The sequence below is a fragment of the Vigna radiata genome, unplaced genomic scaffold, assembly GCF_000741045.1.
Source record: "Vigna radiata var. radiata cultivar VC1973A unplaced genomic scaffold, Vradiata_ver6 scaffold_86, whole genome shotgun sequence".
NCBI classification, from domain to species: domain Eukaryota; kingdom Viridiplantae; phylum Streptophyta; class Magnoliopsida; order Fabales; family Fabaceae; genus Vigna; species Vigna radiata.
Window position 1 is genome coordinate 1,389,416 of NW_014543269.1, and position 22,535 is coordinate 1,411,950.

Genomic DNA, 22,535 nt, shown 5'->3' on the forward strand with positions numbered 1-22,535 from the left:
ATCAATCAATATTAGAGAGAGGATATGCATCTTTGGGGTATGCTTTATTAAGATCAGTTAAGTCGGTGCACATCCACTACTGACCACTCGACTTCTTTACTAGGACCACGTTGGAGAGCCAAGTAATGTACTTGACATCCTGAATGAATCTCACTTCATATAGCTCTTTTACTTTGGCCTTGCTCGCTTTTTGCCTTTCTTCTACCAGTTGACATTTCTTTTGTGATATTGATCAAGTCTACTTGAAGATGACCAACTTGGTAGAGAACACTCTGAATGTATTTTGAGCATGTTGGTTTATGTCTATGTGAACAAGTCTTTATTCTTTTAGAGTACAATCACTATCATTTGTTTTTGTTCCTGGTTTAAATCACTACTCAACCTAGTGACCTGATCATCCAATAAACCTAATTTTAGATCCTTGGTCTTTCCTTACAGCTCCATCATGTAATTTCTGTTTGTTCTTGTATCTAAATCCGTCGTAGCCATTTTTTATCAGCAAACTTTCCTAGAGGTTTGGTGTCACCTGTAGGCCAATTGCGTGACACTCTCATACTGTTTTATGATTCGCATGCACCATACATATTTCGCTCTTGTTGTAAGATCCCAGTTGTACACACCATTAAATGTTTGAGTTATAAGGGAAACTTGGTTATTTTATAAATATTTAATAAAAGTGGCATGTGATTAAATTGGTCAGAGTTTACCAGCTAAATAATATATGTTTTTTTGTTTTTTACTTTATGTCTTTTTATCATGGTAAATTTATTAGTTTATTTCGTTTTATATTATTTAATTTTTATTTTATTTTATTTTTTTTCCTTTTTCTTTTTCATTAATTTTTTATTTTATCTTACTTTTTATTATTTAGAGTTATTTTATTTTTTTCCGTTGTTTTGTTTTTGCTGTTTAGTTTTATTTTTATATTCTTTTACTTTAATTTTTATGGTAAACGTTGATGAAACAAAACAAAAGAACGGTATCCGGTCCAATTTGAGTAAGCTGCTTTTCCTTTTTCATTCCATGACGCTATCTCCCATTCTGGTGCAAATCTTTTCTTTATGCATGAACCTAGAATCTTTAGCTGGCTCACCTGAAAGAGGAAATACAACAAGCAGGATGGCTTGGCTGGGTTTCAGGAAGCAACCATTCCACAGGCACGCCATATCCCCTTTTGGGTGCGAATACTGTGTATGGACCGGCGCTTTGAACTGGTTTAGCATGGGAGCATGAAAGATGGTGGAAGAGTGATTGCAGTCGCCTTTGGCAGAGAGAGCAGAGAAAAAAAAGAAACAAAAACGCATCTCCAAGTTATGAGAGGGCAGCCTGAGTATTGAAAAAAAACACTACTCTCAACTTCACCATTCACTCTCTACTCAACAGAATCCACTTCCTCCATTCACATACCCAACAACATTTCCCTTTCATTCCCAATGATTCACCTCCGCCATCAAACAGAAGCCATTTTTTTCCTCATTGCCACTCTCCCTTGAAATTACAAAAAACGATGTTTCATTAGTCTACTGCCAAGGCCGTTGAGGAAAAGGGATACAAGAACTTACGAAAGGAAGACATAAACATAGAAGGTAAGTTCACCTTAGCTTCATCGCTCACAAGTTATAAATGTTAGATTGCGTTTCTGCTTCTGGTTTTGATTTGGTGATGCTGGGTTTTTCTGCTTGAACATGCAATTATATTGAACAGCTTTGTTTGCTTGAACATGTAATTATATTGAATATACATGATGTGCATGATGTGCTTCTGTACATTGTTTGTTATGCCTCCCTCCCAACAACAAAAACACGTTTCACCACCTTTAACCATTAGAGACCAGTGCTTTCCATGCATATCCTAAACCTATGAACCATTAGAGACCAGTGCTCTCTTTGCGTAACCCAAAGCTGCGAATTAAAGTCCTGCATCATAGTCCAAGTTCCGGTAACCCCCTGCAGATAAATCATCATCCCAACAAACTGAAACAGCTTTTCCGATTCCTCCACTCTCTGTCAATGCCGACAGTCCATGTTCACCCACCAACCACCAAAAACCCCACAAACCAAGTCAGATCATGAAATTGGGTCCCCTTGCCTCTGTTCACCTCAAGCCACCAACAAATGAGTTAACCTTCCTGAACAATAGACACACAGAACAAAAATTACATACAAATCACAACATCAGAACAAAAATCCCAAACCCCCAAGCATTGTCTCGACAAGCCTCAGTGGTTGTTTTGTCTGATATACAAACCGTGGAACCACGCTAGTGGTGGCCTCGGTGGCGGTAGTTTCCGCCTCTGTGGTGGTGGCGACCACGATAGGAAAAGAGGGAGAAAAGAGTCACGTGCGCCGGCGGCGATGGTTGGATCCGTTCATGGTGGTGGAGACTAGACTCAGGGAAGCAACGATTCTTCTCTCTCCCGCCGACTGGTCCTGTTGATGGTTGGTGTCGCCGGCGACGCCTTGGATCGAGTGGCGACGACTCCGACAGCGAGTTGCATAGCCGGCGCGACCCTGGTTCCTGATCTGGAGACGGCGGCGGCCAGTTTCAGTGATGGTGACGACAACGTCTTGGTCGCCGAACGACGGTGGCTGGTCTCGCCAGAGACGGGGAACATGCGTCCCAGGGATCGTTCTCCCTCGTGCAAGAGAAGAGAAGTTTAACCCCACGGCCGGCAGTAGCTCCGGTGGCGCTTGGTCGTTGGCGACGCCCTAGACTGAGCAGGGGTCCGTCACGGCAGCTGGTCTGGCTGGGTGGAGGCCGTGGCAGAGGTGGTGAGGTGCGCGCAGAGGAGGCAAATCCCCTTAGGGTTCCGTAGTTTAGATTTGGGGCGAAATGAGATGGGAAGAAGAGAACCCCTGTTTCTGAGGAAAAGCCTTGGGTTTCAGTTACTAGGCCAAACCAAAAAAAATTATAAAAAAATATATCTTTTTTTTTTCTGCACCATCGCTCCCATTTTACACCCCCATTATCTTTGGGCTTAAGCCCATCCTGTTTGAAAAATCCTTTCTTCCCTGCATCCCTATTTCTGCTAAATCTCACCCCATCCAGTTTGGGCTTAAGCCCAATCTGTTTATAAAAATAGTTTAGACACCCCATTTTCTTATTTAGGCACCTCCGCACCCCTTTTTATTTAATTTATTTTATTTTATCATTTTCCTTTTTATTTTATTTTCATTATTATTTATTTATTTATTTATTCATCTTTTTATTTTATTGTTTTTATTATTATTTTGTTTTGTTTCCATTTTAAATATTTATCCACTTTTCTAGAATATAAATGTCAAAAACAATAAAAGGTTAAAAGGTTAAAGCACACGTGTGTCTGGAAACTTTCTTTTTTCCTTTCTTTTAAAAATATACAAATACAAAACTATGTTTTTAAAAGATTAAAGCACATGTGCGACCGTTCGAGTAAGCATTGTAATAAGAGTCTTTTTTCCTTCTTTTTACAAAAATAATAAGAATATGTTTTAAAAGGTTAAAGCGCACGTGCGATTGTTCGCGTAGGCCTTGTGCTAAAAGCATTTTCTCTTTCTTTCACAAAAATAATCAAAATATGTTTTAAAAGGGTGTTGCTCTTTGCACCTCCCTAAGTGGGACCTGTACCTCCCCACTATTTTAATTTATTTCAAAAATATTCTACACCTCCCCACTATTTTCTTTTATTCCAAAAATACCCTATACCTCCCCACTATCCTTAACAATCTTTCTCTTTCTCTCTCTACATTAGTGGAGCACTTACATGGCTCATTAATGGAGAATTTAGATGACTCAAATTTGAACTTGTGATATATTTTCTTAAATAAGTTTGATTCAATCTTATTTTATGGTTGAATATATTTTTTTCTTTTCAAATTACTTAATAAATGGTAAAATTTTGTTCTAAATTTCTAGAAAAATGTTTATATATATGTGTTTTTTTTACATATAATATCTATAATTTTTAACATTATATTATGTTTTAACTCACCGACATGTTTGACTCAAATAACATGAATAAAATATTTAATTTATTAGATAAATAATATAAAAATATTATTAAATACTTAAAATATAAAAAAAAAGTTATTTGTTAAAGATTTAGAATTTATTTAGTTCTTTCATCATTATAAAGTTAGTATATAATAATAATATATAATTATTTACTATTAATATTATTATGTTCATTATTTTGTATTTGTATCTAACTTTTAATTTTATAAAATGGAAATGATGGAAGTACTAATATTGAAGTTTTCTTTGAATTTTATGTTAAAAATTATAGATATTATATGTAAAAAAAACACATATAACATTTTTCTAGAAATTTAGAATAAAATTTTACCATTTATTAAGTAATTTGAAAAGAAAAAAATATATTCAACAACAAAAATTAGATTGAATCAAACTTATTTAAGAAAATATATCACAAGTTCAAATTTGAGTCATGTAAGTGCTCCATCAATGAGCCATGTAAGTGCTCTATTAATGTAGAGAGAGAAAGAGAAAGATTGTTAAAGATAGTGGAGAGGTGTAGGGTATGTTTGGAATAAAAAAATATAGTGGGGAAGTGTAGAATATTTTTAAAATAATTTAAAATAGTGGGGAGGTGCAGGTCCCACTTGGGGAGGTGGAGGAAGCAACACCCGTTTTAAAAGGTTAAAGCACACATGCCATTGTTCGCGTAGGCCTTGTGCTAAAAGTTTTTTTTCCCCTTTTTCTTTCACAAAAATAATTAAAATATGTTTTAAAAGGATAAAACACACGTGCGACCGTTCGCGCAGGCATTGTGCTAGAAGCCTTTTTCCCTTTTTTCACAACAATCAAAATATTTTTTTAAAGGTTAAAGCATACGTGTGACCGTTCGCGTAGGCCTTGTGCTAAAAGTCTTTTTCCCTTTTTCTTTCACAAAAATAATCAAAGTATGTTTTAAAAAGTTAAAGCACATGTGCGACCGTTCGCGTAGGCTTTGTGCTAAAATCTTTTCTCCTTCTTCTGAAAACAATCAAAAATATTTTTAAAGGTTACAACACATGTATGACTGCACGCTTCGTCCTTGTCCTAGAAACCTTTTTCTTTTCTTTTAAAAAAATAATTTACAAAAATATGTTTAAAGGTTAAAGCACACGTGTGACCGCACGTGTCGTCCTTGTGCTGGGAACATTTTCCCTTCCTCGTATAAAAATACCAAAACATAAAACATCCTTTTCCTAACAACAAAAAATCTTTCAGCTAGAACTACGTAGCCTTGATTTCTCATTTTGAGAATACGTAGGAGCAAGGCCAGTCCTTGTCGGGCACAAAAAAATAAAAATATCTTTTTGTTTCTTTAGAATTTTGTTTTTGGGATAATTAAACATTTTGAAAACCACATCACATTCGCGTATTTAATTAGTGGTACTGTCTTAGGGTAGGCGTTGTAGGGTGCTAATACCTTCTCTACATGTAACCGACTCCCGAACCCATAATCTGGTTTTTGTGAACCGTGCTTTTCTATATGGTTTTTTCGTAGTTTTCTAGAATAAACTATGGTGGCGACTCCAAATCTCTTTTTCAAAACTCGTTTCTTTTTTTGTATCGTCGTCCCGTCGCGACGTCGGTTGCGACAGATGTCGACTCCATCGAGGAACTTTTATTAAATATTTAAATGAAAAAAGTTAAGGGTTCAAGTAATCACGACTTTATAATTTCTTGACTAGAACCCACAAAATTTGACAAGACCATAAAAACGTGAGCAACAAAGAAAGAAAGAAAAAAAATGTAATGATATGTACAAAGTGCTTGATTTTATTAAGCAACAATGGGGGTTATAAGACTGCACACATCTCCCTTTGTACCCTAGTGAAGGTTCAACATTTTAGATTCAAGGTCAGGTATATGCAATCTCACAAGGATGTTCCCCTGAGCCTAAGAATCGATGGTCACTAGAGCTATGGCCCCCTCCACAGCATCTCCACAACAATCGATTAATCAACTAGGTGTGAAAATACAAATGAAGAGAACAAACTCGAGTTGGGGTTCTCACGATGACCAAACAGGAAGTATGTCCCAAGTGGCACCGCTACACAACCCCTCTAATTCTATGTTGCACTCAGACTCGGGTATAGGGCCCACTCATGATATGCATAATGTGTGTGTGTGTGAAGGGAGAATGCAATGCATACCCAAACCCTCACCTGCAAAACAACCAGAAAAATCCCAGGCAGATATAAACATGTTTTCTACCCTAGGGTTCAATATCAAAACAATTCACATCAATTATTTCAAACGTCAAACATAGAAAAAGGGAAGAAAAACGCAAAGTAAAACCACATCAAATTGCATATTTAATTAAATGGCCTGACTCTTTAGACGTTCCCAGTGAAGTCGCCATCTGTCGCAACCTGAATCGCGACGGGACGACGATCCAAAAAGAAAAATGGGTTTGAAAAAGTTTTTTTGGAGTCGCCACCATAGTTTATTCTGGAAAACTACGGAAAAACCATAAAATGATAAGGCAAGGTCTGTGAAAACCAGATTCCAAGTTCGGGAGTCGGTTATGTGTAGGGAAGGTATTAGCACCCTGCAACGCCTGTCCTAAGGCAGTACCTTTAATTAAATATGTGAATGTGATGTGGTTTTCAAAATGTTTAATCATCCCCGAAAATGACAATATAAAGAAACAAAATATATTTTTTAATTTCTGAGAAATTGTTGAGAAAATTTGTTTAGAAAAGATTTGGATTTTGGGAAGTGACCTGACAAGGACTAGCCTTGCTCCTACGTATCTCCACTTTGGATGGAGAATCAAGGATCATGTAGTTCTGATTGAAAGATTGTTTGTTGTTTGTAAAAGGACGTTTTGTATTTTAGTATTTTTGTGTGAGAAAGAGAAAAGGTACAAGGCCTACGCGAACGGTCGCACGTGTGCTTTAACCTTTTGAAACATGTTTTTGTTGTTTTTGTAAAAGAAGAAGAAAAGGCTTTTAGCACAAGGCCTATGTGAACGGTCGCACGTGTGCTTTAACCTTTTAAAAATATATTTTTATTATTTTTGAATATTTTCTGAAATTTTTTATTACTTTTTCTCAATATAAAAATATAATAATATTTAAGCAAACAAGTAGATAAAAGTCTAAAATATATAATGCAAGGGTAGAACTAATAACTATGGGGTGCACAAAGTAAGTAAAACAAATAATAATAATAATAAAAAAAGTTTGTAGAAACGGAATGGGCTTAAGCCCAAATCACACACAAAAAAAGACATGAGGTGCAGAGATGAGAAATGGGGGTGCGGATTGGAAGGGAGGTTTGTGTTTTTTTCTTATTTTAAAAAGTTGGCATCATAACCCAGGCCCAAGTTTCCTCATCAGAAGTTTTAGGGGTTCTCTCCCTAGCCTCTTATTTCACCATTTGCGCGTTCAGCAACTAAGAGACACGTGTCTCTTCCTCCCTGCAGAAAAACAGAAAACCCTAAGACACTCAAACATCGGCAACCGTGCCGTCTTCACCTCCGATTGTATCCATCACCGCGCCGCCCGACCAGCCTTGGCGTCGCCAGCAACACCACACCCTTCGAGAGAGAACCACGATTTTACATCTTCCGCCACCATGCGCACACTGTCGTCACCCTAACGGACCAGCCACTGTGACAGAGCCCCTACTCCGTCCAAGGTCCCGCCGGCGACCAAACTCCACCAAAGTTGTCGCCAGCCTAGACGCGAAATCCCTCATTTCCCTTCCTCGCGCGAAAACAGGGAAACATCGTGCTTCTTTCCTTCAGTCGACCACCACCGCGAGCCGCCGTCACAGAAACAACAACCCTTCGCCGGACTACCACTGAGCAACCACCGTGCCTCCAGAATTCAACGCAAACTCCAATCGCCGCAGCCACAACAATCACCACACAAATCTCCTGTTTTATTCTCAATTACACTTTGTTCTACCACACACACTCATTTTAATTTAGGTTTGAATCTCACCTTGATGAGATTTTACGTGTTCTTGCCGTTTTCCTTGTTTGGGCGTTTACAGGTTACAGGCCATGAATCACTTGGTTTCAAGGAGGATTTGGCATAGAGTGTTGTTGTATTTCTTAGTTTTTGATTGCTTTACAGCTTTGTAGTGTGTTTTCTAGGCATTTTCTGGATGTAAGTAAATAGGGTATTGAGGTCTTTTTGTTGGGGATACATGCCTATGTTCCATTGTCAATTAAATATGATAGACTTTGCAGGCATTGAAACTGCATTTTGGGTGCAGTTTTGATTGATAGAGGATATCACAAAGTAAGAGAACACAACCATATACACGGATATTTCATTCATATGTAACAAAGACATGTTTCATTCATTTCAATTCCAGTAACATAGACATGTAACAGATCAACAACATTCACATACGACCAAGGGCCGGGAAAGACAACTTACCTCCGCTGCTTTCAAAGAAAATGGGAAAGGTAAATGGTTCACCTCTCCTCTGGCCGTGAGGTCCCTTCTTCCCAGGTGGTGGTGATGTTCGATGATAGTGGTGAGTTCCCTATTTTTTTTTATTATGAGTATTGGGTCTGAATAATGGTGCTCAGTGCTCTCTTGTGGTGATGATCTTGTGTTCTCTATTGTGATGGTCTGTTCTTGGTATGATGGTGTGCTCGTGCTGTGATGGTTGTGTGTCTCCAATGCTTTCTGATCCAATCCTTTTTCTTTTATTACCAAAATGTGGTTCTTGGATGACCCAGAAGGTGAATCTAATTGACAGAATAGAGGTCCCCTTTGCTCTGGCCGTGAGGTCTCCCTTTTGAATGACCAAGATCAAAACTGTTTTGAAAACCACCAAGCTCTTTTTCTGCTGCACTGCTTCGTGGGAGCTTTGGCATATCCTCTGGCGTTGGATTTTCTGTCTTTTTTCCTTCTTCATGTTTTCACTTTGCAATTGGCAGAAGCTCGTTGAAGACCCTTTCCCCTTCGATGTATGGTGGTTGCTACTGCTTAAGAATTTTTAGCAAAAAAAACAAAGATTTTTTCACGCTGCCAACGTATAAGCCTATTCTAAGCATTCCTTGTATCGCCTAAACACTGCAATTGTTCCTTCAGGAGGAGGGAACTGAGTTGACCTTGGAATTTCTATTTTTTAAAAAAATAGAAATTCCAAGGTCAACTCAGTTCCCTCCTCCTGAAGGAACAATTGCAGTGTTTAGGCGATACAAGGAATGCTTAGAATAGGCTTATACGTTGGCAGCGTGAAAAAATCTTTGTTTTTTTTGCTAAAAATTCTTAAGCAGTAGCAACCACCATACATCGAAGGGGAAAGGGTCTTCAACGAGCTTCTGCCAATTGCAAAGTGAAAACATGAAGAAGGAAAAAAGACAAAGAAAATCCTACGCCAGAGGATATGCCAGAGCTCCCACGAAGCAGTGCAGCAGAAAAAGAGCTTGGTGCCAGAGGATATGCCAGAGCTCCCACGAAGCAGTGCAGCAGAAAAAGAGCTTGGTGGTTTTCAAAATGGTTTTGATCTCGATCATTCAAAAAGTAGACCTCACGGCCAGAGGAAAGGGAACCTCTATTATGTCAATTGCATTCACCTTTTGGGTCATCCAAGAACCACATTTTGATAATAAAAAAAAAAAGAGGATTGGATCAGAGAGCATTGAAGACACACAACCATCACAAAACGAGCACACCATCATAAGAACATACCATCACAACAGAGAGCACAAGATCATCACCACAAGAGAGCACTAAAAACCATTAATCAGACCCAATACTCACCATAAAAAAACATAGAAAACTCACCACCATCACCGAACATCACATATATATATATATATATATATATATATATATTTATTTATTTATTTTGTATTAATGTATGATGTTATTTTTTATTAATAAAATAAAATAGATAAATAAAAAAATAAAATAATTTTTAATAATAAAAGAAATATAAATAAAATAGAAAATAATAATATTAAATAATTAAAAATCAATTTATTAGAAATAAAATAAAATAAATATTAAAATAAATTTTAATTAAAAAAAACATTTATTATTATATTATTTAGTTTAAAAGTTAGTACAATTCAGTTTAAGATTAGTATAATTAGTAGTTCAGTTCAGTTTATATTGTAGTTTAGTTAAAATTAGTGTAGTTTATAATTTAGTTAATAGTTCAGTTAGTGCAATTTATAATTCAGTTAATAGTTCAGTTCAGTTAGTGCAGTTTACAGTTCAGTTAATAGTTCAATTAGTGTAGTTTACAATTCAATTAATAGTTCAGTTCATACGGTAATTTAGTACAATTTAGTATAGTTCAGTTCAGTTTGATAAAACAAAAAACTGTTCAGTTCAGTTTGTCCGAACTGTTTTACAGTTCAGTTTGTCTTAAATGTAGTTCAGTTTTTGACAGTACATTCAGTTCGATTTGCCCACCCCTAATTATATATTACCAAAGCATTCTAATAATGATTTTAAGGATTATTTTATGAAATTGGCATAACCCTAATTTATCCCCAAATTATTTACAACCTTAATGATACGATTTAGGGATTTTATCATTTCCTATGCTTATGGTAAAATTTAAGGGTTGGTTTATATTCCGCTCCATTATGCTATTAATTTATCATTGTAAATTAAAATGGCGTGGATAAGTTTATTGAAAGTAATTCAAAAATTGACACTGTTATGTTGTTTGGATTTGTTTTTCTTTTATGCTTTAATTGCATTTAATTGGCATTGAATGAAAATCAAATCCCCTGTTATGAGAATTAGAGTTGGAAGCTGCAATTGTAATTTTCCTATTATGAAATTATTGGAAACATGTTTTCCCTGTTACATACTTGATCTATTAATGATTTTATTTCAATTATCCATACTAAATTATGAATAATTTATTTATAGGTTAATTGAAATTTATTATTATAAAACATTTCTGCTCTATTTTCCCCTTCACTCGTAAGCTTTGCTCCCGCTCACACAAAACACTTAAAAACCAAAAACCCACATCCAATCTCTTCCCATCATCACACATGCAGAGCACACAGTTCCGGTGATGCCCAACCATCAACGGCATCAGTGATAGAGACTTTGCCATGGCCACCACCGCCGCGCGTCTGCTGTTGGATATTCCTCTTCTGCATTAGCTATCACGAGCACCTCCTTGTTGCGCAACCGCTAGGGTTTGAACTGCAGCGTGCTTGCTCTGCTTGGATTTGCCTCCGCTCTTCCCCACCCTTCACCGCTAGATTTCGCCCTTTGCCACTGCTTGGTTCTCACATCGAATTATGATTTGCAGTAAAGCTGGTCCTTGAGCCTAACCTATTTTCGGTAATTTTAAAAATCACCTGTGATTCGTTTTGATTCTGGTTGAAGAGATGTATTTGGTTTGCCTCTATTTCCCTTGATTAAGCCTGTGCGAGGCTTCTCTTTTTGTGCATTTGTATTTAATCGAGTCAGTGGAATTGTTGTGTTTGTTTTGTATTGTTCTCTCGTTCTTGAGTTTTTTGCTTTGATTGATGTCATTCGTGCTTGGTAGTCATGGCTTCTCTGGGGGATTCAATATTATTCAGTATTTAATTGGTTCTGCGTGGGTATTGTGTATGCTGCTTGATTGGTTTGGTGTAAGGTTTCTGTGGTTCATGTGTTTGATTTGGAGTAGATTGCTTTTGAAACTTGCTCGCTCAGAGTAATTTGATTAGGTTTGAACTGTAATATTTGTGGATTGTTTTTCCTGGTTTGCTGAACTTTGTGGTTGAGCAGCGTGGGATTCCCAGGTGATAAATCTGTAAACAAAGTAGACCAATTAGTTGTGTTCATGATAGATTTTGAGGATGCTGTGGTGAATAATTCACCCGTTATGGTGTTTGAACATTGTTCCCGTTTTGAAATTCACGTTTTCGATGGTTAGTGAAGGCTGGATTAATGGAATGTGAACTTGAGTTTGCTGTTTCTTTTACTATCATGTTTTGAGTGTGATTAGGCATATCTGATTCTGGGTTCATTTATGAGTTTGCATCCTGGAAAACAGAGATGGGAGGGAAACATTGATTCGAAACCTTGGGAAATTTTTGGGCTTATTGTGTTTAATTGTTGATGTTGAATTGCTAAATCTGTTATTGGTTTTGAATAATTAATATTTTTTGGATGGTGGGAATATGCTTGTGGAAACCTTTATGTATGTTTCATTTTTTGCCTCTGTCTGAACTTATTTTGCATGTTGGCATATTTGGCCCAACCGCATGTAAGGACATGCCCCGGATTATTTTTATAATAAAATGTGTATTTGCTGAAATTTTAAAATCTGACTTTTAACCAAATGTTAGTTTCACATGTTTTAAAATAAATTTTGGATACTTGTACAATAGTTCGCATCGTCTTAGTATTAATATTTTTTCTTCAATTAATTAAAATTATGCTTTTTAAAAGTATAAGTATTCTTGTGATCATTCACTTGTCCTAATACTTAATACCTTTCCTTTTTTTCAAATAATAAAAAATGTGCTTTTCACTTCTTTCTTTGGGATGTCTCTACAGATGCCGTTTGATGTCCCCAAAATAAAAGTACTAGTACTCTTTTGACCGTATGTGTCGTCTTAGTATTTGTTATTTTTTATTTCAAAATAATTCAAAATTTAGTTTTTCACTTTTTTCTTTCGGATGCTTGTATGGCTGCTTGTGTCATCTGGTGTCCCAAAATAAAAGTATGAGTACTTGTGTGGCTCTCTGTATCGTCCTATTACTTAGATCTTTCTTTTCTAAAAAACTACCAAAAAATATAAAAGTTTCAATACTTAAATATCACCATTTTCAAACAAACAATTTTTTCATAAGAACTATGTGTCCTGATTCTTCATTGTGCCATTGTGAATAGATATATATAGGAATAAGCTCAATCCTTTTCGGGTTTACTTTCAAAAAAGTCCTAATCATTTTCGAACATATTTTCATTTAGGACTATGGTGATATTCCATTTTGATTGAAATGTACGAGTGAAGTTTATCCTTGTCCACATTTGTCTCTTTTTTGTCTAGTCTTTTCATTTCATTTCCAGGGAAAATAAACATTTTGAGAAATTACATCCATTTTGCAATTTAATTAAAGGTATCGCCTTTTGGCGGACAATATATGGTGCTTACATCTTTCCAATGTAATCGATTTCAAAACCTAAAATTCAGTTTTTGCAAACCTTGATTTTTTTTTTTTTTATGATTTTCTATAGTTTTTTAGACTAAACTACTGAGGGGACTTCAAACTCGTTTTTAAACCTTTTCTAAGTTTGCCGTCCCATCGTGATTTCGGTTACGGCAAGTTCCAACCCTTTAAACATGTCCATGACCAGATTAATACACACTTATATAGCTGCAAATGTCACAAAATATAATATGGTATTTTAGGAATAGTTCCTGCAAGTAAATGTTGTAATCCTTTTCAAAAACTTAACTGTAAGACAAAACATCTGTGGGTGTTGTTTCGTTCCTGTTTTCTTTTAGAAAAGTAACTCATTGAAATGCTTGAAAACAATTGCTAGTGTTAAGATGAATTCAAATATTGGGATGGTTCACTTAGTGAAGACTGAAGCTTGTTGAGTGCAAGTTATTCAAGAAAATGATTGAACATGTTAACTTATTGGGCCCCAACAAAGCCCATTGATCTCATAGACTCTTAGAAGCTCATTACAAGTAATACTAAGTTATGAATTTTATGGTTGTGTTAATCCCTGTTTGAAACTCATAATGAGATTATGAAATTTAGGTTGACATGAAGGGGTTGTAGACTTTTTTTTACTTTATGTTTTCCTTAATAAAAGGTCTATTTTTTAAATCATTTACTCACATTCTTTGCTGACATTATTGCCATTTTTATAACTACCATCATGTCATCTTTGACTACTTCATACATGCTTGTACTTACCATTTACAACTTGTTATACCGATCCTACTTTGAAACACCCTTAAATACTTTATTGTTGTCTGATATTGTTACGTTTGGCTAATTTATTTCAGTTGCATGTTCCAAGGAGAGCTATTTTGAACCTAGTTATATGTTTATTGTTTATCGTTACATTGTATGTTTATATCCGTTAATTTCAACTTGGATTCTATACATTGATACGCAGATATGTTGGCTTTTTGGTCATGATGTGAGGATGACTAGCCACAATTTTGTGATTTAATAATTTACTTCTTTCTTTAACCGCCCTTGATGTTGAGTTGGTAGTTTCTAGTGAAACCTTGTTTCATGCCCCCCGTGTAAAGGCACCTCTCTGTAAAGCATACTGAAAAAGATATTTATATTTTATATTGTGAATGCTTAGCCACATCTATCAATTTGTTTTTTCCTCACACCCTTTTTCCCTATTAATATGATAAGTATTCTTCTGCTAATTTCCTCAGGTTTCATTTCTCTCATGCCACAAGGTGCTCCGACACTATATTAGCTGATCCAGAATGGTAATAAGAGCAACAATGCAGCATAGATTTCTTCTTCACTTCCGGCCTTTTCTGAGCCAGTGTCCTTCAGCTCATTCAGTGTCTTCATTGCAAAATCTTGGGCAGGCCGTAAGAGAGGAAGTAGAAGCGAAAAACTACGTTAAAATTCCTGACCTTTTCATTTCCTTGGAGTCGTGCCAAAATTCAAATCCTTTTTCTTTCTTTTCTTCATTTCCTCAGAACGTACAAGTACAAATTGTTGATGAAATTTTGCAATCTTTTATACCTATCAGACCACGTTCCAAGCCTCAGCAAGCTTATTCCTATCTTCTTTCTTACACCCTTCAAAGCTCCAATCCTTTCCCCCTTGCACTTGCTGTCCTACAACGGACTCTACGATCTGGTTGCCTTCCTGTTCCTCAGACTCGTGTTCTCCTCTCATCAGCTTGGTTGGAGCGGCGGCGATGTCTGTCCCAATCTGTTGCTGATATTTTACTTCAGATGCAAACAATTGGGTATACTCCTGACTGTGGAACTTGTAATTATCTACTATCATCTCTCTGTGCTGTTGACCAACTAGTGGAAGCTGTTAAAGTCCTTAATGGCATGGGTGGGGCTGGATGCATTCCAGATTCAAATAGTTATGGCACGGTAATTGGTGCAATGAGCAGAGTGAGAAAGACTGCAGAGGCACAGGATTTGTTGAAACAAATGGTGGTGCAATATGGTTTAACCCCAGGACAGGGAATACTAGTGAAATTATTGGCAGCATTACGGGCAAACAGGGAGATATGGAATGCTGTTGAGATTATTGAGTTCCTGGAGAAAGATGGTAACTCCGTTGGATTTGAGAGTTATGAGTTAGTGATTGAAGGGTGCTTGGAGAAATGTGAGTATGTTTTGGCTGCAAAGGTTGCAACAGGGATGACAGAAAGAGGTTTCATACCATATATAGCGGTCAGACAGAAGATTATTGAAGGTTTGGCCAGTATCAATGAGTGGAAGATAGCTTGTGCTTTGAGACATAGATTTGCAGCACTTAAATCTTAGCTGTTAAATTTAGAGGCGCAAGTACAATGCTTAATGCCGATAGGGTAACTTGCAAAGACTTGCGACTTTCGTGTTATGGTGTCAGTGTTCTTTTCTCAATGACATTGCTGGAAGATCATCTCACGGTTTGTGGCAGAGCAATGCAGCACGAGGATCTTGAATTTGCAAAACATTTGGGTGTATAATCTATGAAGTCAAAGCATGGAAAGGGGTGAGCATATTCTGTTGAACTTGGTCTTTTGTTTGAATTGTGGAATTAACATTCCTACTTAGCCAAATTATAACTCGGTTATTCTGTACCCCACTACAGAATATTGAAATCAGTCACAGGGTAACTAATGCTTCGTTTGGTAGAAAAGGAGAAAAAAAAAAGGAAAGAAAGAGAAAGTGGTAAGAAATAAGTGAAAAGAAATTGTTTGGTTGGAAAGAAATTAGAGCTTTTTTTTGTTATTAATAATTTTATTTATTGTTATTTATTAAACTGATATCATCTTTTAATTATTTATTATTATTATTATAAAAAAGCGAGAAAGAAATACTCGCATAATCGATTATGGTGTTTAATGAGTGATTATGACACTCATAATAGATTATGGTTTTCAATTATCAATTATATATCACAATGGATTATGGGCATAAAAAAAACAATTATTTCTCCCTTATTTTGGACAACATAATCGCCATAGCATTTTCGTTCATTTCTTTCAGCTGCGAGGAAAGTTCTCTCACTTTCTCATCTCCGTTTGACTTTTTATTGACATATCTAGTCATCCAAACCACCATCCATCCTTCATATGTATACGCATCCATTGTCCTCTTAATTTTCGTAGAATGTTCAATTTTTGACTTAAATATGGCTTAACTTCACTTTCGCCTGGCTCCAACGTTTAAAACTTATTCTTATCACTGGTACTGGGTGGTCCTCTGTTGGGCTTACTGGCTTACAGGTAGGTCGATTACTAAGCTGGATCTTGGGGACAGGAAAGGTTCCACGCAAGACTATAGAGGACGTGAAGGGTATTTGTAAGTTTTTAACTTCACTTTTCTTGTACTTTTATTTCTGTTTTGAAATTATTGTATTGTGGAGCTAAGTTCTTCTTTCCTAGTGCTATACTCTCTTGAACTGACATATTTCATTCCTTCGACAACCATAATTATTGTATTGCAAGTCAATTAGACTCCATGATATGCTGCTTAATGCTGGACAGGGTAGCTAGCCTGCATGGCAATGCCACAAGCATCATCATTATCCTTTGTATCACACTTCATCCTAATATAGCCAGATTCACCCTTGTTATTTCCCATGAATTCTTCACAAACCAGTACTGTTTCCTTCCCTCCATTCATCGCCAGGACACTGCTCTGTGCTCTGATGGTGCCATTGTCGTCTCTACTTTCAAATTGACCCATAACCAACTGAACACACCTCAAGGGTAAGTCCAGAGAAGATGGCAACAGAATCAGCTACATCTCTAATGAGATGTTGGGTGGCAAGAGACCAAGTTGTATATTGCAACTGATGGAAGGTCAAGGCTGCTAACTCCCCACCCCTGGTTACTTTGGCAATGTCATCTTCACCACCGCCCCCATAGCAGTGGCATGCGATCTCATGTCAAAACCAGTATGGTATGCTGCAAGCAGAATCCACGATGCATTAATGTAAATGCACAACGAATATTTGAGATCAGCTCCTGACCATCTAGAGCTACAACCTGATCTAAAAGAGATTGTTTGTGAATCACATACTTTTATTGGATCTCTCTACCCACAATTAACTATCGTTATAAATTAAATATATCTTTTTCATTTTACAACTTTTAGTTAACTAAGCTTTTATAATTATATGAATTAAAAAATTAACTTCACATCCAAGTCTCTTTTCATTACAAGCAAACTAGCCAAAATTTAGCGTAACTGAGGAAAAATTCATGTTAGAGCTTCAATTTTTGGTTCCAACATAGACGCTAAAAAGGTGAACTTAAAACAATAGTGTCAATTGTTGTTGGCGAACGCTAATATAATAACTTGAATTAAGCAGTAGTGTCAATTAAGTCGATGATAACAATAGTAATTTTTAAAAATTATAACATGAGTGAAAAAAAATATAAATAGTGAGCGAAATGAATTGAGAATGTGGATGAAAAGAATTGAGTATAAAAAGATTATAATAGATGAGGAAAATGACGAAGACGTAGAAGATAAATGTAGATGAGGAAATAAATATGGATCAAAAAGATAATAATAAAATGAAATAAACGCAAATGAAAAATTTGTATGGATGAAAAAAACTATTGCAAAATGAATAATATGAATGTGATGAAAAAAATGAGTTTAAAAAAAAGAGTGAAAAATTTATTAATGTAAATGAACAAAAAAAAGTGTGATTATACACACTATTTATAGTTCATATTAATTGTGAAGAAACACACAAATTTAAAATTGATATATAATTTAATGTTTATCTAACTTAAAAATAACTATTAGAAATAAAAAAAATTAACTAAAGCTAATTATATTTATTTTTAATATTTTTTAATTACTATTCACTGAACTATTAACTTATTTAGTTTTAATATTTATTTTAGTTAATTCACACTAATTTGTTCATTTCTAATATTTATGTTAATTATCGTTTATTAACTACCACTAATTAAGTAATTTAAATATTAAAAAAATTATCATTTAATAAGTCATACTCATTTTATTTAATTTTAGTATTTATTTTAATTAGTGCGTTAAACTAATGCTAATATAAATATTCTTTTAAAATAAACAATTTAAAAGTAGTTTTACGTTTTCTTGACTTTTCATATTAAAAGATTAACGTAACAATTACAATCGATTCCAATATAACGTTACAATTTAGTTGACACTAATATTTAAAATTTATATTTTATTCTAATGATTAAATTGGAGTATGAAAGGAATATAACCATCACAATTAAATTTCATACAATACAATTGCAAGTGTAGATACATAAAAACATATGGTTCGATTTCATTGAAAATCTATCTTAAAAAAATGTCTACGTATATGTCAAATAGATCTGTATTCACAAACATTATATGTATATTTACATTTTAGTGTAAAATATGGTGATGACAACATTTTAAGTTGGTTGACCAAAATAATTCCATATAAAAATAGAGTAATAAAATTGTAAATAAGTAAAACTTTTCTGGGTTGATGATTGATAAAAGGATATTATATGTTAACAATTTCTTTTAACATGACAATAATATGTTTGAATATATTTTTTAAAAAATATTTAAAACAGATCAATCAAAAGTCATCGTATATACGTTATAAAAAAATTGTAAAAAAAATTGTTAAAAAACTTTTTCCTATAATAAAAAACATAAAATATGTAAAGAGAACTCACCCACGTATCCAAACACAATATTAGGTTCTCTCGTACAAAAATAGTTATTTTTATTTGCATACTATCATCTAAATATTAAACTTTTTATTAAATACTAAACTTACTAAATTAAAATCATAATTTAAAATAATTTGATCAGGTATAGAAGAAAAAAAAATAAAGAAGTAATATTTTTACCGAATAGCGAATCAAACTTGTATTATTATTATTTTTTTAATGTAAATTTTAACTTATATTACAAAGATGAAGTAAAACTATATCCGAAAGTTCTTGATGGAAAAATTTTAGATGCTAGGATTATTTTTATCACTATAGTTTTAACTAGTATGTAATTAATATGGATATTATATTAACAATGGATATATTTATAGTACATATCAATTTTTAATATAAGGCAACAAATTTAGCATACCTATAATAAAATTGTGTCATACTATATAGTAGAGACCTTCAATCCCTATAACATAATTTAATTAACAAAATATAATAATGTCAACACCCAATTTCGTCACTAAATAATAAGACTTGTTGTTTATTGTTGTCCTATTTCATTCATTTTCTTTCATTTTTTATTATTTATTTTATTTTATGTTATTTTGTTGTTCTTAATTTTATTTTACTATTTTGTTTTAAAAAAAAAGTAATTACAAAAAAAAGAAAAAGAATAAAAAAAAAACAATTTTTTTTTTTGAAAAAAAAAAGAAAAAAAAAGGAAAAAGAAAAGAAAAAAAAAACATGAAAAACGGAAAAAAGAGAAATAAAAAAAAGGAAGAAGAGGAAAAAAGAAATAAAAAAAAAGAAAAAGAGAGAAAAAGAATAAAAGAGAAAAGAAAAATAAAAAAAAAGGAAGGAAGGAAAAAAGAAGAAAGGGGATGCACGTGAATAAAATGAGAGAAGTGCTGTATGTGATTTCCTTAGAAAATGCCCATAAACAATTAATGCATGATTGATCACTTAAGAATTTTTTTTTTTGAAATTTGGTTTTATTTGGTAATAATTTGAATCAAAATTATGACAATCATTACAAGAAATTATTAAAAATAATATATTGATTGTTGTATTCAATTTCTTCCTAAAGAGAAAAATATGATTTTAATTTGATTTTTTTTTTCTTCAATCAAAACCATTTATTTTCGTATTTTGCTAATTGACAATTAATTCGTCATTAAGGCAAGATCACAATAAAATTACAAATTGTGTATATAAATATGCACCTGGTAAATAAAAAAAAAAAGAAGAGAAATTGAACCTCGGGAAAATAGCATAAGGAAACAGAAAGAAGAGAGGAGAAAAATCCAATTTCGGGAAGAGAAGGTAAAGAAACAGAAAGAAAAGGGCTTCGTGAGCGCTCATCCCTGGTTTTTATATCATTCCTTTACTTACTTATTGTTTTGTTTTATTTATTGCTATTGTATTTTGTTTCTTTTAGTCTTTATTATCTTGTTGTTTTATTTTTTGCTGCATTCTCAATTTTTGAAAGAAACAACAAATGTTCAATAAAAAGTATTTTTTTAAAAAAGGTTAAAATTAAAAAAATAGTGCTAGAGCTTGTGACGCTATCTTTCTTTTAATGACTAAATTCCGGTTTCAATTTGTTCTTGTTTTATTTTATTTCTTTTAAATATTGTTTTTCTTTCTTAGGCAAAAAATGGGTAAATTTAAAAATTATAAAAAGTGATGTTTTAGTGTTTCTTTTAACACTTAATTGTTTTTTTATAAGTTGTAATTTATTTTCTACCTTTTAGTCTTTCCTTAAAAAATACTTACGTTGTTTTAAATATTTACATGAAAACATTATTTTGATATTATAAATAATTAATAAAAATGAAAGATAAAAAAAATATATAAAATAATAATAAAACAAAAAAAAATTATTTCAAAGGGTTTAAGCACACGTGCGACCATTCGCGTTAGCCTTGTGTTGAAAGCCTTCTTCTTATTCTTTTAAAGTTAAACAAAAATTATTTTAAAGGGTTTAAGCACACGTGCGACCATTCGCGTCAGCCTTGTATTGAAAGCCTTTTTCTTATTCTTTTAAAGTTAAACAAAAATTATTTCAAAGGGTTTAAGCACATGTGCGACCATTTGCGTCAGCCTTGTGTTGAAAACATTTTTCTTATTCTTTTAAAATTAAACAAAATTAGTTCAAAAGGTTTAAGCACACGTGCGACCATTCGCGTCAGCCTTGTGTTGAAAACCTTCTTCTTATTTCTTTTAAAATTAAACAAAAATTATTTTAAAGGGTTTAAGCACACGTGCGACCATTCGTGTCAGCCTTGTGTTGAAAACCCTTTTCCTTATTCTTTTAAAATTAAGAAAAAAATATTTCAAAGGGTTTAAGCACACGTGCGACCATTCGCGTCAGCCTTGTGTTGAAAACCTTTCTCTTATTCTTCATTTTCCCAAAAAATCCAAATCTTGTCCAAAACAAATTCCTCAAACAAATTTCCCAAACGATTTTCTAGAACTACGTAATCCTGATTTCTCATTTTGAGAATAAGTAGGAGCAAGGTCAATCCTTGTCGGGCACAAAAAATAAAATATATTTTTGTTTCTTTAGAATTTTATTTTCAGGGATAATTAAACATTTTGAAAAACCACATCAAGTTTGCACATTTAATTAAAGGTACTGCCTTAGGGCAGGCGTTGTAGGGTACTAACATCTTCCCTTCACGTAACCGACTCTCGAAACCAGAATCCGGTTTTCATAGACTAAGCCTTATCCTTTTTATGGTTTTTCCGTAGTTTTCCAGAATAAACTATGGTGGCGACTCCAAAACTCTTTTTCAAAAGTCGTTTTTCTGTTGTGGATTGTCGTCCCGTCGCGATTCCGGTTGCGACAAATGACGACTCCACTGGTGACACTAGAGAGTCAGGCCATTTAATTAAATATGCGAATTCGATGTGATTTTTCTATGTTTTTCTTCCCCTTTTCTTTATTTATGTTTGATTTTTGAAATAATTGCGTGTGAATTGTCTTGATATTGAACCCTAGGGTAGAAAACATGTTTATATCTGCCTAGGAATTTTTCTGGTTGTTTTGCAGGTGAGGGTTTGGGTGCATTGCATTCTCCCTTCACACACACACACACACACAGTTTATGCATATCATGAGTGAGACCTTATACCCGGGTCTGAGTATAGCTTAGAAATAGAGGGGTTGTGTAGCGGTGCCACTTGGGATATTCTTCCTGTTTAGCTATCGTGAGAAGACGAACTAGAGTTTGTTCTCTTCATTTGTTTCTTCACACCTAGTTGATTACTCGACTGTTTTGGAGGTGCTATGTTGGGGGCCATAGCTCTAGTGACCTTTGATCTTTAGGCTCAGGGAACCATCCTTGTGAGATTGCATATACTTGACCTTGAATCTTAAGCGTCGAACCTCCGTAGGGGCACAAAGGGAGATGTGTGCAGTCTTCTAACCCTCATTTTCGTTTGATAAAATCACGCATCTTGTGCATATCTTGAGTCACTTGTCTGACTTTTCTGAGGTCAAATATTTAATCAAAAATAACAATTTGACATTTTTCTCAAGACGTTTGTGCACATCTTGCTTGAAGACCTTCACCCTTCACTTTTTCAAAACAAAGAATATTTCCCAACAAACATTGTCACTACCCTCAGTTACAAAGTAAACCTTTACACAGGGGTAGATTGGCCTAACCAAAAGTTTTCTCGCTTGCGCTAGTAAGGTGATCCCTGAATCCATTGGAAAAAAAAGG

General features: G+C 34.2%; 1 protein-coding gene and 1 long non-coding RNA gene across 13 annotated transcripts; one reads left to right on the top strand and one right to left on the bottom strand.

Moving 5' to 3' along the window:
- Nucleotides 1–876: 876 nt before the first annotated feature.
- On the bottom strand, nt 877–3,150 carry LOC111241110. Its single transcript, XR_002666893.1, has 3 exons — nt 2,248–3,150; nt 1,597–2,128; nt 877–1,488 (listed from the first exon to the last, which is right to left on the bottom strand). It is a non-coding gene; the product is annotated as an uncharacterized LOC111241110 (long non-coding RNA).
- LOC106754258 (pentatricopeptide repeat-containing protein At1g06270) lies at nt 1,474–17,227 on the top strand. 12 transcript variants are annotated; one of them, XM_014636266.2, is made up of 5 exons: nt 1,481–1,586; nt 8,342–8,416; nt 10,988–11,279; nt 14,345–15,820; nt 16,378–17,227. In XM_014636266.2, the coding sequence occupies exon 4, from the start codon at nt 14,399–14,401 to the stop codon at nt 15,428–15,430; it is 1,032 nt and encodes a 343-aa protein (XP_014491752.1). In that variant the 5' UTR covers nt 1,481–1,586; nt 8,342–8,416; nt 10,988–11,279; nt 14,345–14,398; the 3' UTR covers nt 15,431–15,820; nt 16,378–17,227. The 12 variants fall into 12 exon arrangements, with proteins under 12 accessions (XP_014491755.1, XP_014491752.1, XP_022633586.1 ...); XM_022777859.1 differs by lacking the exon at nt 1,481–1,586 and having other exon boundaries at nt 7,102–8,416; nt 10,854–11,279; nt 16,378–16,453; nt 16,600–17,227; XM_022777857.1 differs by lacking the exon at nt 1,481–1,586 and having other exon boundaries at nt 7,102–8,416; nt 10,854–11,279; nt 16,378–16,453; nt 16,639–17,227.
- Nucleotides 17,228–22,535: the final 5,308 nt, after the last annotated feature.